This window comes from Spermophilus citellus, assembly GCF_964194105.1.
Source record: "Spermophilus citellus genome assembly, chromosome: 1".
Lineage (NCBI taxonomy): Eukaryota > Metazoa > Chordata > Mammalia > Rodentia > Sciuridae > Spermophilus > Spermophilus citellus.
Genome location: NC_138182.1, coordinates 28775499 through 28791944, shown reverse-complemented (window position 1 = coordinate 28791944; position 16446 = coordinate 28775499). Strand labels below are relative to the sequence as shown.

The 16446-nt window shown below is 37.3% G+C and overlaps 2 protein-coding genes across 2 annotated transcripts in view; one reads left to right on the top strand and one right to left on the bottom strand.

Annotated features, from left to right (window-relative positions):
- BRCA2 (BRCA2 DNA repair associated) overlaps nt 1-6473 on the bottom strand; it is a 69267-nt gene extending 62794 nt beyond the window's left edge. Inside the window, exons 1-3 of the mRNA XM_081302726.1 lie at nt 6342-6473; nt 5591-5696; nt 2896-3111 (exon numbers count right to left, since the gene is read on the bottom strand). Of these exons, the coding sequence (XP_081158852.1) occupies nt 2896-3111; nt 5591-5657 (283 nt within the window). The 5' untranslated portion in view covers nt 5658-5696; nt 6342-6473. The remainder of the gene's footprint in view (nt 1-2895; nt 3112-5590; nt 5697-6341) is intronic.
- A 2222-nt stretch (nt 6474-8695) lies between these two features.
- On the top strand, nt 8696-16446 carry ZAR1L (zygote arrest 1 like; the record flags this gene model as incomplete). Its single annotated transcript, XM_081286171.1, has 4 exons — nt 8696-9458; nt 9992-10084; nt 11559-11633; nt 16303-16446. Exons 1-4 carry the CDS (start codon nt 8817-8819, stop codon nt 16444-16446), a joined length of 954 nt encoding a protein of 317 aa, XP_081142297.1. The 5' UTR covers nt 8696-8816.

The window sequence follows — 16446 nt, the reverse complement described above, 5'->3', positions numbered from 1 at the left end:
AGTTAGATTTTAATTTCTAGTTACCACTCCTCCCCAAAGTTAACTCCTCAGCAGTTGGTTCACAGTGGTCTTATTAATTCATTCCAATCCTCCCCAGATTATAGACAGACCAATTCTAGCAGGTTACAATTAGAAAATTAACCACTGATTTGTGGCTTCAGCAAAAACTGTTTTATGGAGTTTTTCCTGAGCACACTAGACAGATGGCTACTCATTTAGTACTCCACACATGCTTGTATTATATCATATCACATACTGTATTTATATAGATTGACAGTCTAGGAGTCAAAGGACATCTCAATCATGTTTGTACCTGGCATACTGCCAGGCACAAGTAAGCACTGTCCTTGTGGAATGGATATTCCCTTTTCATTGTCCTCTCCTATATTCATCTAATAAATATTCCCTAGAGCTCTACCGTGGCCCTCATCATAATTACTAATTTTCTCACTATGACTATATTACTTTCCAAACAAATAGCTGATTTTGACAACTCTGTCTTTCCCTACTTTCAGCCTTGCATTCCCAAAAGCCTGCAGTTTGTCTCCACCTTATTATCCCACTACTGTCTCCAACTCTACTTCAAAATTCAATTTCATCCTTTTAAACTTTTCCTTTCCAAGTCTAGTTTTCCTCAAACTTTCATTTCTACAAATGTCACCACTACATTCTTGGTTTCTTAAGTCATGCTCTACCCTATGATTTGTTCCTTTTTGACTTCTCTTATCTAGGCTGCTATAGAATCCTATAGTTTCTATGTTCTGTATCTACTTTTACAGCTACTAAAATAGCTTTGCCTTATTTTGGGGGGTTACATTGCAAGACTGCCAGTGGATATTTAAAACCTTGGATAATATCAAGCTCTATATAAACTTTGTGTTTTCCTACATGTGTACATCTAAGATAAAGTTTAATTTAATTTATGTTAGGTACAATAAAAGATTAAGAACATAATAATAAAACAATTATTACAATATACTGTGAGGAAAGTTATATGAATGTGGTCCCTCTCCCTCAAAATCTTATTGTACTATACTCATCCTTGTGATGCTATGAGATGACATAATGCCTATGTGATGATGAAATGTCATAGGCACTATGATGTAGCATAGGCTACTATGTAAGATTATTTGAAAATACGCATTATTAGGGCACATTAGTTGATCAGTCACTGAGACAGCTACCAAGTGACTAAGAGGGCAACACACATAGTGCAGATACACTGAACAAAGGGATGATTAATGTCCTGGAGAGGGAGGTGCAATATTTCATCATATTGCTTAGAATGGTGCACAATTTAAAACTTATGAATTGTTTATTTCTGTAATTTTCCATTTAATATTTTCAGAGTGCAGTTGAAATTGGGCAAGTGAAACTGAGGAAAGTGAAACCATGACTATGAGGGGACTACTATCCTAATTCAGCACTAATATCCATCACCTGAACCATTATATGTTTCCTAACTGATCTTCCTACCACCAATCTTCTCTTTCCATAAGAGCACCCCAGGTAGCTTAAAAGATAGAGATTCATTCCCAGAGATTCTAATTCAAAAGGCTCAGAGTAGACTGAGCACGGTGGGCGCATGTCCGTAATCCTATTGACTCAGGAGGCTAAGGCAGGAGGATTGCAAGTTCAAGGTCAGCCTCAGCAACTTAAAGAGACTTTGTCTCAAAATATAAGATAAAAAGGGCTGGGGATGCAACTCAGTGGTAAAGTGCCCCTGGGTCCAATCCCCAGTATCAAAAAAAAAAAAAAAAAAAAAAAATCAGAGTAGAGCCTGGAATGTACTCTTTCAGTTAGCATTCAAGAAGATTCTGATGGTCAAGTCATCACATTTTGAAAAAACATTATCTTCAAAGACTGCTGCCAGATTATTCAACTTTCTAAAGCAAAATTAATATTCATTCTACAAATATGTACTATATGTATATCACTTTGTAGCCAAAGACATAAGAAAATTTTTGCCTGTTACCTATTAATCCCTCTGTATATATACTTCTAAGGCCATGAATTTCTCTTTCAAGGCACATATCACACATATCATTGATGTATGTCTCTTTCACTAGAGGTTCAGTGAGGGCAGACAGGGACTATTTCTCAAAAGCAGAGATAAATAAGCCAAGATCTGAAAAATGAATATGTAAATTATCTAGAGAAAAAGTAGGAAGTTGCAGGCAGAAGGAACATTATGTATAAAGAACCAAAGAGTCTAACTTTCCCCAATTCTATTTTTTTCTTTCTTCTCAATTTTCTTTGTACTTTTTAAATATTTCTCTTTCAGTATATACCACAGTCAAGCTTATACTACACTTTATCTGTGCACTATTTATTCTATTATAAAATAATATTCCAAAGAAAGGGAAAGTGACTTACTCATGTCACGTAGGTAACAAATATTTGAATGAGTGGATGAATCATCATATTACATAGGAAACATGTGGCATCTAGGCTGGGGAGTCTGCTACCAAATTAAAATATACTTACACCAAACTGATAAAAGATAATTTTCTTTGTCCTATTATAGTATGCAGAAATAGTTTAGTTTTATTAACATCAAACCTAGTCTTAGGGTTTTTTTTTTTTTTTTTTTTTTGTACGTGAAAGGCATAATTCAGCAAAGTTCAGTTGGCAAGACGTATTAATTAAAGGAGGGAGGAAAAGAAACATTAAGTACCTTAATTATTTCACTTAATCCAAACCTATTAGGTATTATATTCATTATCTCCATTTTTCAGGTAAGGCAAGTGTGGCCAGACAGGTTAATGTATACAACATAATATGGTTAATGACAGACCTAAGATTTTTTAAAATGTAGTTTTGCCTGAATTCCTAGTTCCTATTTTTTTTTAAACCAGTCTACATATTACTTACCCAAGTCTGATCTATACTTACCTAATTCTTGTAAAGGAGATTGAATTTGACCTTGATCTTTGAATATTATTGGAGTTGAAGCCAATTGGTGATAATAGAGTTTCCTCTGCGGTGTTTTAAATAAGCTTGGTTCATAACTGTGGGTTTTATATTCTGATTCTTCTGCAGGTTCAGAATTATAGAGTGAAGCTTCTGAAGAAAGTTCTTCAAACCAATTAAGGCTTACTGGTCCTAAATCTTTAAGGAAAATAAAAGCCTGTCTTAGTTTTAATCAATGACTCAGAAAAACTTATGAATCAGTAAAGTTATAATTTAAAAAGGACATTTGAAATTCCAACTGCAGATTATATTTTGCATTTCATAGTAACTAAACAAGATTACTAAGATCATCAGTCATTCTCTTGTATATCTGCATAGAGTAATGAGTGCACAAAAATTATAAAGAGCTAGCACTTAACTATGTTAACTTTGATTTTATCCATTTAATTTTTATTTATTTTCTATCTTACTATTCACAATTCAGAATTAAAAATCATTCATAGTAAAAATGTATTCCACAGACAAAATTCAAGTATGACTACATAAGCATATATGGCATATCTATGCATAAAAGAAACACAAAGACTCTCAATTAAAATAGGAAAAAAGGGCTGGGGATGTGGCTCAAGCGGTAGCGCGCTCGCCTGGCATGCGTGCGGCCCGGGTTCGATCCTCAGCACCACATACCAACAAAGATGTTGTGTCCGCCGAGAACTAAAAAATAATAAATATTAAAAAATTCAAAAAAAATTAAAATAAAAATAAATAAATAAATAGGAAAAAAGATTCTCTCTTACAGGGAAATGACAACACTTCTATTATCATCTATCCATCCTATGCAGTAGCAGTTCTCATGATGCAAGAGGTTCAATTGGTTAAAACTAGCTTCATAACAATATTAGGCATCATTTGCCTTTTTCATGATGTTGACATCTGATTTGAGTCAGTGGCATCAAACTTATACTAGCAGTCATTGTATTTCTTACTACCATAAGGAATATTAAAGAAAAAAAGAAAAAGCCATTTTAACTTAATGTCCTATAAGGCACCAAACTGTACTAGTAGTCATTATTTTAGTACCATAAGGATTTTTTTAAAAACATTTTTTTAGTTGTAGCTGGACACAATGCCTTTATTTTACTTATTTTTATGTGGTGCTGAGGATGGAACCCAGGGCCTTGCACATGCTAGACAAGCGCTCTACCTCTGAGCCACAATCCAAGCCCCACCCAAGGATTTTTATAAAAAATCAATTTTAACTAAAGACTATTCTAATGAAAAAGTAAAATTTATTAAAGTATAATCCTTTAGCCCATCTTTTTAATATTCTTTGAAAACAGAGGAACATGTATTGAGCACTTTTGCATAACTGAAGTCCACTGGTTGTTTAAAAAAGCACTTGTGGCCTGTAATCCCATGGCTCAGCAGGCTGAGGCAGAAGGATTTTGAGTTCAAAGCCAGCCTTAGCAACATCGAGGTACTAAGCAATGAGGGTCAGTGAGACCTTGTCTCTAGACAAAATACAAAATAGGGCTGGGGATATGGCTGAGTGCTTGAGTGCCCTGGAGTTCAATCCCCAGTACCAAAACAAAACAAAACCACTTGTGGTGAATCATAAGCTGATGATAACTCTTTCCATGAAAAGTCATTTTTACTTGAAAGAACGACTAGCAAAAAAGTGATTCCAAGTTGAATAGGTTAGTAGACATTTTCTCACAAACGAAGTGAGGTTTCACTTCAAGGAAAATAAGAGTTTACTGCCAGTTATAAAATATAAGATTTCAAATGAAAATCAGAATTTCTAGTGGCTCAGTGGTTGATTTCTTCCCAATCTTAAAAAGACTTTCTGATAAGATCAATGGTGATATTAATGAGTGTGATTTTTTTTCATACTGCTTAATGTAGCATGTCAAGATCTAATCTAAAATACCAAGATCTTCCAAGTAACAATGGCAATGATTTTACAGAAGTATCTTTTAACTCTCTGGAAGATCTATTCAAAAAACAAGACAAATAAAGAAATACATACAAGTAACTAAACACTATTAAAATTCCCCTTTTCCCAACTACCTAGCTGTTTGGGGTTGAATTTTATTCATACACTTCTACCAAAACTATAGACTATAACAGATTAAATGCAGACCTAGATACAAGAATCCAGCTATCTTCTATTAAGCCAAACATCAAAATGAACTGCAAAATGTAAAACAACCCACTCTTCTTTTTAAATCCTGTTTTATAAAATACATTTTTTATAAAAATTTTATGATAATCTACAATGGGCATATTTTTGCTTTTAAGTGAATTAATAAATTCTCTAACTCTTACTAACTTCTAATATTATAAGGTCTTTGAGGGACCTTGATCATTCCAAATTGCCTGAGTACTAAAACAAAAAAATTGACAATCTCTGCCTTCAAGTGGCATTATCAGCACTTCTGAATCGTTAGTAGTATTTTAAAAGAATTCTTCCTATTGCTGCCAAGAGACCAGTCTCCCCATTTTCAACTAAGGGTTAACCAGTGAACAACTAGGTCATTAATAGGTATGACTCCAAAACTTCAGTCTAAAGTAAAACAGAGAATAACTAGATTCTTTTTAAAAATCATTCATCTTTATTTATTTTTCTGAAAAACTCTGAGTGTAGTTTATGAAATTTTACAAAACCTAACAATACCTGCTTCGCTGCATCGCGTCTTAAAAATTTCAAAAAAAGTTGGCCTCTCTTTGGATCCAATAGGCATTTTTCTCTAAAATATTTCTCCAATGCTTGGTAAATAAGTCTGCAAAACAAAAGACCAAAATACACTTAGAAGGGATGCATTCCTTCCTAAGTGACTGAAATAAAATCAGAAACGCCAGTAAGTTTGTCTAAAGTTACCTCCACCTTAGTCCAATAAAAACTTATCGTGAGGATTGGAAAATTCTATAATTGTACTCTCCAATCCAAGTACCACTAGCACTAAGCACTTGAAAAGTGGATAGTATGGCTCAAGAACAGGCTTTTTCACATTATCTAATTTAATTACGTTAATTAAAACGCGTCGCTAGTGGTTGCAGTTACAAATACCATTTGATAATTCCCAATATGTAAATCTCCGGAAAATAGCAATTACTGGGGGTTACGTAAGGCAGATACAGTGTGCCCATGAGAAATTTCACACCGGGACATCTAGCACACCTCGCGGCAAGTCTGGCTTGTAAGGCCCAAAGGCGCGGACCGGCGTGGGGAATCAAAGTCCCAGGGAAGGTGCGGGGCTCGAATGTGCTTTGCAAGTATTGGCCTGGGAGACCACGTCGTTTCTCTCGGGCAGGGTTGGGGTCGGCAAAGACCGCGAGGGCAGAAGTCGCGGCTCCTACCCAGGACATGGGAGGCGCTCCCCCGCCACCCGCCGAACACAACCCCGTCCCCAGCCGACACCACTAACCCGCTCCAGTGAGGCAGATGTTTTTTGGCTGGAGTAGACTGCAAAGAACTGCGCGCGCACCTAGACCACAAATCCGACCCCTCAGGCTCCTTCCGGTGGCGAACTCTCTCTCCAGTCGAGACCCGAGGCGCGCAAAACCAGCAGCTCCGCCTCCGCCTAGTTTCAGACGCTCGCGCCAAAAGTTCATTCTAGGCACGTGACGCGATGACGCCATGACGCTCCACGTAGCGTACGCAACACCCGGAAGTCAGGCCGCGGCGGACTGCCCCGCCGCTTCTCACTGCAGCCAAAGGGAGTTCCTAGTTGGGTTTCAGAACAGTCGCTTGGAGTGCGTGTTTTCTTCATCAGAATACCAGACCTCCCAGCGTGGGCCACCCGCTACTTCTCACGTCCCCTCTCCCTTCTCTCATGTTTAGGTGGTCACGTTTGGATAGGGTCTGGTTGGGACCTTGGAAAGGCACTTGTTCGCCCTAACAGTGGTGTTCCATTAGGGACTGCCCCGCAAAGTACTCCGACCTTAGAAAAAAACGAGGTTGTGGTGACTCCAGAACAGCGTGGTAGTGGAAAAGACAGACACCTGAATTGACGTTAATCTCAGTAGGCGTGCTGTTCAGGATCTCTGAGCAGTGTTTCCACTTCAAAAATTGTGAACCCGTCTTAAAGCATTCCAGCAATATTAGGTTATTTATTTCTGCGGGCTGTGGTAGTATTTTTTTACATTTTTAGGATACTGATCATCCTCTTTTGTGCTTGTCTTTACCCCAAAGTGTCCTAGAATACAGGAACCTGACCAGACTGAATTCGCAGGGTCTGTGACATGTTCAGTACAAAGCTTAAATCGGGTTTGTTGTGTGACTTAAAAACACTTAAGGAAGATGCTCATGCGCCTGGCCGCTTTTAGGAAGTGCTTGAACAGCAGTAGGCACCTTGGAAAAGGAAAAGAGCAAATTTTAGCCAGATGCAGTGGTTCGTGCCTGTAATTCCAGCGATTTGGGAGTTTGAAAGCAGGAAGATTCTAGGGCACCCTCAGCAATTTAGCAAGACTCTGTCTTGAATAAATAAGCTGGGGCTGCAGCTCAGTGGTAAAGTACCCCTGGGTTCAATCTCCAATACCGGAAAAAATAATTTAGTTGTATTTGATTATTTAGGTATCACTTTTAGTCTAATATCCTTAGTTATAGCAGAATCCCTTGCTAATGCAGACAGGACTGGGAAACTGAAATAATTAAGTAACTTGCCTGGTAACAAGGCCCAGGTTTGAATTCAAGTCCATTTCATCTCATACACTTAATTACATAGCAGTGAAAAAAAACACCAAAAACTGCATTTACTCCACAGATGAAAACAATTTGCTTTTTTACCCTTTTCTGGGAGCAGGGAAATGGGTGTCTCACTGGGAATGGACTAATGAGAACCCTTGGTATATCACACCACTCTCTGAAATATATTTTCTCTCATAAACATACCACTGTAACTATGTTCCTTGTTCTGAAGTAATAGGGATTTGACGTTCATTAGATCTACCATAATATACTTCCTTTCTTGTATACTTCTAGTGCAGCTGCTCAGATAACTATTTGTATTTAATTTATTAATGCTTTATTTTTTGAATTTTTTTTCATAAAAATTGTAATATGTACCACATATTTTAGTATACATAGACATATGATTACTGCAAGTCAAGCAATTCACATTCATCTTTCAGTTACCTTTTTTGTACATGTAGAAAGAGCACTAGAAATCTACTCTCAGCAGATTTAACTTTCTACCTGTCTTATTTCATTCATTTAGCATAATGCCTCAAGATTTGTCCATGTGCTTGGAAATGGCAGGATTTTCTTTTTTTAAAGCTAAGTGATATTCCCTATTATATCACAATTTCTTTATTCATTCACTTGTCAACAGACAGGTTGTTTGCATAGCTTGATTGTTGAGAATAATTCTGCAGTGAACTTGGAGTGCAGGTATCTTTTTAAGATTCCTGACTTCATTTCCTTCGGGTATACACCAAAGTAGTGGGATTGCTGGATCAGATGATAATTCTATTTTTAATTTTTAAAGAAGTGCCATACTGTTTTACATAACGGCTGTACTAATTTATATCTCCATCAACAGTGCACAAGGGATCTATAAAATGGCCACTAGAGGAATAAATGAACAAAATTGCTAATTAAAGCATGTGTGTGAATAGTCAGAAATGAAAAACAGCTTTGAAAATGATTGAGGAATGGTGAATTGAAGAGGTTAGGGAAAAGCAATTAGGAATCAAGTGGCTGTAGATCTCTGCAGGTAGGTTCATCAGCCCTCCTTTAATTTGGGTAATAGGTAGCAGCTCCTGTTAGATTCTGAAATAAATGGAGAAGCCAAGGATGAACCTGAACCAGCTTGACCAGGAAAAAGAAGGGGCCAGTAAAGGTGGAAGGCGAAAGGACACTAAACACAGGAGGATATTGAGTCTGAGCACCTGGTGAGTGGATGGAGCGCTTTGTCCGCCTTCCCTATGGCTTATACCAGGGCTATGGAAACCCACTGCCTTTGGGCCATCCGGCACTCTCGGGGCACAAACAGTTCGACTGGAGGCAAAGCATGGGTCCCCCTACTTTCCTGGCCAGGCCAGGGCTGCTGGTGCCAGCAAATGCCCCAGACTATTGCGTGGACCCTTACAAGAGGGCTCAACTTAAGGCCATTCTTGCCCAGATGAACCCCAACTTAAGCCTACGGCTATGCAAAGCCAACACCAAGGAAGTGGGCGTGCAGGTGAGCCTGCGGGTGGACAAGTCCGTGCAGTGCTCCCTGGGGCCTCGAACCCTGCGCAGCCGCTCCCCCTGGGACAGGCAACCAGTGACAACCTGGGGAGTACATTCGCCAGTGGTCAGCCGCAGGGGATTGAGCCTACTGCGGAAGGATGAAGAAGATGGGGAAAACAAGGCGCTTTCAGGCCCTGCAGAGAACAGCCAGCAGCCACCATCAACGCCAAGGTCAGAAGATGATGGGCAGGAGGAACTCCGAGGACCAGAGGAGTTGGGGCAGGAAGATGCAGTGTATCCTCCGGAAAGAAAGAACAGGCAGGCGCCAGGAGTTGCCGCTGCAGAGCCTCTCCGGAAGACCAACTTCCAGGTATACTTTCTCCTCCCTCTTCTTTAGTCCCTTGCCTCCCTCTCCTCTCTTACATTTCTGGGGCAATAAGAGCAAAGTCTTCTCTTGCTTCATCCTTTTATTTGGTCGGGGAGTTCTGAAAACATGTTTTACGTGGTCTGTGAGTTTTGCAAGTTTTTGTTAAAACATGGTGGCAAGCCTAACTTAAAACCAAAAATCTGGCCACTATTGCTTTTGGGAAGGAGTCAAGAGCTTCAACTCTGTGCAATATGAAGTCAGGTTTCATTTTGGGAGATTGTGCTGGTGGCACGGTGGAAAATGGAATGGGAAAAGTATGAGCAACAACAGCAAGAAGAATCCTAGGGTAATCCTTAAAAGAGATGAGCCCTTAAATGAATGTAGTAGCATTGACATAGATATAAGTGACATTAAGGAGGTAATTTTAAATTTTTACACAAAGCAATTAGCAAATAAATAAATAAATAAATAAATAAATAAATAAAAATTTTTTCCCTCCAAAATATAGTAAAAGACTCCCACCCCCTTATTTTCAGTTTTTGGAACCCAAATATGGCTATTTTCACTGTAAAGACTGTAAGACCAGATGGGAGAGTGCTTATGTGTGGTGCATTTCTGGAACTAATAAGGTAAGTAAAAGTAAATGGGATATGACAGAAGAATGGGGTGGGCACAGATGTCAGTTGGAGGAAGGATCTGTTTCCAGTTGCAAGATGACTTTACAACCCTGTCTCAATCATCTTGGTATCCTGGGTGCAAAGCATGCAGCAAGCATTCAGTGACTGTTTGAATCAAACTAAATTCCACGGTCCACCTCCGTTCCTGAGCCATATCCTTGTGTTGTATGTGGTTTGGTAGTTTGGTTGGACAAAGTGTCAGGTTATTTAGAAGAACTTTTTAGCTGGTGTATTTTGAACAGATTTGGCCTCTAGTTTGAGGAAATTTCCAGTTTGTCCACAAGGTGGGGCAATAAAAGAAATAACTTACGAAGGTAGAAAACTCCTAAAGAGATTTGCTTAGCTAAGACTGTGTATACACCCTACCCGCAATGGAGTTAATTCTCAACATTGAGATTGGGAATGACTTCACATTCTGTTCTGCACTTCTAGATTTTCATGAATATCAGACTCTGATCATCATGGACCCTCATTTCATAATGAGAACAGGATGCAGCTGAGTGGCTTCTGTTTTGCCTGGCCTCTGGGCTGTATTTGGCAGTCATCTATAGTGCGTCTATTGCATTAACTTATAAGAGCATCTGAGTTTGTTGCATGTTCAGATATGGCCTTTCTAGCTAAAGGCCTGTGGAGGGAGAGGGCAAAGAGGCACACTAAGACTTGAATGAGACTTGTGTTTTCAGACTAGCCATTTACTGGACCCAGGAGGTAAATTTTAAACTAAAAGTCTCCTCTCTCGCTAGAAGAAAAAGCATGGGTTTAATTCAGACATTCCAAGGCAAAGAACAACACAGTTGTCATCCTCAAGAAATTTATTCTGCTAGGAGTGATTTAGACAAGAATGCAGTTTGATGTGAGCAGTGGCTCTCACTGCATGGAAGTGGTAATCACACAGGAGGCAACGATTAACCTGAGGGACAAATCATTATGCCCAAACGGGACTTTGAGGACAAAAAGGAGGAATTCACCAAGTAGGGAGGAAATTTTGTACAGGAAAATGCACAAAACCTAGAAAATGGTACTGATGGTAACCACAATAATTTACATTTCAAGTGGGGCAATACTGGAAAATGTAACATGTCAAGTGGCTTAAGTTGGGGTTCATTCAGAAGAAAGGCTTGGCCCACACAATGAATAAAACTATCATAACAGCTACTTTCTATTATTGAGTCTCTATTAAGTATGTTATTGGGTGTTTGTCAGAAAAGAATAAGTAGTAGTATCCCAATTTTATAGTTACGGAAAATTAGATTCATAGATTAAGAAAGGTGATGACCAGTAGCACTAGTAGAGCTTAAAACCCCAAGAGTAGAGGTTGGATAACGGCAAGGTACAAGGTGAGGAAATGGCTTACTTTAATAAACTAATAGCCTAGGAGATATATACCTATATCAGCTTGTACTTTAAACAACAAATTTCTTCTTAGGTTTATTTCAAACAACTCTGTTGCAAGTGCCAAAAGAGTTTTAACCCTTACCGAGTAGAAGCAATCCACTGTCAGGTAAGCACACGGAACAATTTCATTGTGTTTCTGTTTATCAACACGAAGCCTCTGTGGAAAATGTCAGGATTTAATAGAACTGCATATTAGCATAGGAATGTTAAGTTTTCATATATTTGAAATTTTATGATTAAATACTTGAGAAAAAGAAATAAAAGGAAAAAAGAAATAAAAGGCAAATCAGAATTTATGCTTTGTGGAAAAAATGGGAAGGATTTACAATTTAAGTTTTCTTATGTGGTGTGTTTATGATGTATATGTTTTTCCTGAAATATCCTGTTTATAGTTAGAATGTAGTATTTTGATATGTAACTGTTAAGCTTGTACTGTGTGCCAAACTTTGGGCTAAGTGTTTAGCATGTGTTTTCTCCTGTAATTTAACCTTTGTGATTGGCATTCTCATTTTTTTTAATAAATCAGAAAGTTAAATTGAATAACAGTAAATAACTTGCCCAAGGTTAGACTCATTACTATTAGGATTGTAGTTGGATTCCATGCTATATTTCAGTGTGTGGAAAGTCACAGAACTAGTTGAGAGCTTGACTTACTATTAATTCCTTTTGAGTTTGGGGTGAGGGATAATATAAAACAGCCTAAAGGAAATCTGTCTTCAAGCTTTTCAGAGAAGTGTAAAATTATTTTCATAATCGGGAAGTTTTTTACATTTTTGTTATGGAAATTAAATCCAGGGCCTTGTGCATGCTAGGCAAGTACTCTACAGCTGAGCTATCCTTAGCCCAAGAAGTTTTTTTTTTTTCTAAAATAAAATCCTCTACTTATCATTTCTTTTACCCAAATTATAGAAAAGTAAATATTTTAAAAGCTAGTTTAAAATTTTCTAGGCTTGGATTTCCTAGTCTGAGATTCTTAGTCTACTTATGTTTAATATAAATATTTATAAAATCGGGTTTAAGGCTGGGAGTGGTGGCACATGCCTGTGATCCCAGCAATTTAGGAGGCTGAGGCATGAGGATAACAAATTTGAGACTGGCCTGAGCAACTTTGCAAGACCCTGTTCCAAATAAAAAAGAGAAAGGGCTGGGGATATAGCTCAGTGATAGAGTACTCCAGGTTCAATCCCCAGTACTGGGGTTTAAAAAAAAAAAAAAGGTTTAAATACATTTTCTTACTATTTTTTCTATACTCCCTTTTCTTATTTTCACTTGTTTTTTTTTTTTTCCTTTCTGAGGATTGAACCACCCAGGGGCCCTTTACCACTCAGCTGCATCCCAGGATCTTTTTAAAATTATTGACAGGGTTTCTCTATGTTGCTAAGGCTGGTCTTGAATTTACAATCCTCATACCTCAGCCTCCCAAATAGCTGGGATTAAAGGCATGCACCACTGTGCCTGGTTGGAGTAATTTTAATCAATTGGAAAATTATTTATTTTTTATCTTGGAAGTTATTCATTCCTTAAGGTTCTTCTGGTGGTTACTGTAGAAATGGCAACACGACTGATCAGAGTCTAAATTAACTCTTCTTGCCAATGCAAAGAATTTAGCACTCTCAAATTCTATATCACTTCATCCTAATGTATATGCTGCAGTTGTGTATTTTTATTTTACCCATATCTTCAACTTTGAGATATTATTTTACAAAGTCAACATCTACTAGCTATGTATTTATCCTTTCTGTTGTCATTTGTATTTTTTTGTTTCTGGGATCACTTCTCTTTCACTTGGAGAATAGACTTTAATGTTTTCTTTAGTATAGGCATAAAGATGATAAATTCTATTTTGTCTGGATGTCTAAGAAGTTTTTGCTGGTATAGAAATTTCAGGTTGACAGTATTTGTGACTTTTAAAGTTCTGAAATTTCATTATTTCTATGAAGTTGGCTGCTCAGCTTCATTATACTTCCCTTGAAGTAATCCCCCCCCTTTTTAAATTTGCTTGCTTTAAAAATATTTTTATAACAGTTTTACAACAATGAGCCTATTTATGGGAGTTTTGTGTATTTATCCTGCTTCTTGTCTCTGTAAAATGATCCTTGAATATGTGGCTTGAAAATTTTCATCACTTTTGGAAAATTATCAGTCATTATGTTTTCAAATGTTATTTCTTCCATTCTCCCTCTTTTCCAATTATACATGTTAGACCTTATACTATATTCATGTCTGTTTCTTAAACTCTTTTCTGTATTTTCCTTGGTTTGTTTTTGCTTACTTCAGACAGGATATTATCTATTCAACTATTCACCATTTATAATGATCTCAACTTTTTCCAATTTGTTAAACCTATTCATTGAGTTATCAGTTTCCGTTATTATATTTTTTGGTTCTAGAATTTTTGTTTATAAAAAATAACTTCTAGATCTTTGCTGGGAATGTTAGTCTTTCTTCCTTGAACATAGTAAGTTACTTTAAGATAGGTGTCAGATAATTCCATTAACTTAGTCCCCTATGAATTTATTGTTCTCTTTTTGATTTTCAAGTATGTTCTGTCTCCTCATGTACCTGGATATTTTTGATTGAGTGCTAGTATCACATGTGAAAGCCATGGTGATAATTTGTTACCTAGAAGTATATCTTTTGGAGAGGATTTATATTTGCTTATGAAAGGCAGGCAGGCAGACTAAAGTTGAGCTGATTTAAAGCTGAGATTTAGCACCTGTGACAGAGGGTCAATTTTGGTTCTTATTCTTCTGCTGAAGCCTTAAAGGGTCCTATACAATGTATGAATTGCTTGGAGGCCTCTTCTATTCTGGTATATCTCTTAGCCTCATCAATTTGTTAATCCTCTTTCCAGCTTATTATATTTCATGATACCTTTTACATGCAGTATCGTTTGTACTTGCCTTTTGTAATAGATATTATTGATATTTTATAGGTCACAAGGCTAAATTCAATTAGATTGAATAACTTGCCCAAGGTTAGACTAATAGACCTGTGATTGGATTCTATAGTGTCTTCCAGTGTTTAGAAAATCACAGAACTAGGTCAGGCCCAATGATGCGTGCCTGTAATCCCAACAGCTCAGTAGGATGAGGCAGGAGGATTGCAGGTTCAAAGCCAGTCTCAGCAATTTGGTGAGGCCTTAAGCAATTTAGCAAGACTCTGAAATACAAAAAAGGGCTAAGGATGTGGCTTAGTGGTTAAGCACTCCTGGAGTCAATCCCTGGTGCAAAAGAATTAGATGATTAATGTAACTTTCTATTATGGTCTTTTTGAGATTAGGAGAGAAAAAAATCCAAAAACAGTTTGAAGGAAACCTGCCTTTTAACATTTCCAGAAAAGTGTGACAGAGTTGATTTTTTTTTTTTAAACAATACCATATGTCAGGTTTACTCTATTCTGGATTTGCTTCTTAATGCTTTGATAATTTTCCAAGCAGTTATTTTTTTAACGCAGTTTTTCTAGTTGTCCAGTAGGTTCAGTCAGAATTACCTAATCTACCATTGCCAAAAGCAGACATCTACCTTTATAATAAACCATTATTTCATTGAACTTTTTCTCCCTTAAAAAGGAATTGTGATAATTATATGAATTAATTTATATAAAGTGCTTAGGACAGTGTGAGGCATACTATATTAGCTATTTGAGTATTCCTCCTTATAAGAAAATTCTAAGTAGAGAATGTGATTATACATAATATTTGACAAATCATATTTAAGACTGGAAAATAAAAATGCATACTTTTTACAGTATAAAAAGAAATATTGGGGCTGGGATTGTGGTTCAGTGGTAGAGTACTCGCATAGCACGTGCAAGGCCCTGGTTTTGATCCTCAGCACCACATACAAATAAATAAATAAAATAAAGATACAGTTACAACTAAAAAATAAATATTAAAAAATAAAGATAAATATTGACTAATTCTGTGTGGCTCTGGGATATGTGCAGTCTTTAGAGCAGTGATTATCAATTTCAGTGGTTGGCAGGGATAGGAAGGTGGACCGGGGGAGTATGCCAGTCCCCATAAAACATAATTATTATTTTTTTAAATCGATGATCTTTGTGGGGTTTTAAAACTTTTTTTTTAGTTGTAGTTGGACACAATACCTTAACTTATTTTTTATGTGGTGTTAAGGATCGAACCCAGCATCTCACACATGCTAGATGAGTGCTCTACCGCTGAGCCACAACCCCAGCCCCCAGTTATTTTATTTATCACAAAACAGAATGTGTTAATGGTTGAAAGGCACTGTATTAAATCTTAGTAAAGATTGGGCATGTCTGGGAAGAAAAGAATTTGGCTTTCTCTAGAATAACCCTTCCCCTTAGTTTTAACAACCCAAAATATCTCCAAACCTGGTCAAATATCCCTTCACAGGTAAAAAATCACCCCTAAATGAGAACTATTGCTCTAGCCTTATTAATGGTCTCATTTAGGTTATCAAATCACTTAGTACCCATGTACTGCTCCTCACCCTCACCTGGCTACATATACAAAATGACACAGGCACACTCTATAGAACTTTTTAACTCTTTTGTGTTATCTTGGTTGGCTCAGCAATATTCTTTTGAATGCATGGCATTCAATATTCTCTTTAAAGGCATGGCTTTTAAAGGGGTTTCAAGTGGTTTTGTACAGTTGGTCATGGGCTTCTCATAGAACTGATGAAGATATGGGGGATTGGGGTAGTAAAAAGGAGCATTTCAATTTGAAGATTACACTTGAAACTCTAATTTGATAATTTAGTGTCCAAACTGTTCCTTGTTTTCTAAAGACCTGTTCAAAGTCTCGTTGTTCCTGTCCTCAAAAGAAAAGACACATTGATCTAAGGAGGCCTCATCGACAGGAACTGTGTGGTCGCTGCAAAGACAAGAAATTCTCCTGTGGCAATATTTACAGCTTTAAATGCATCATATGA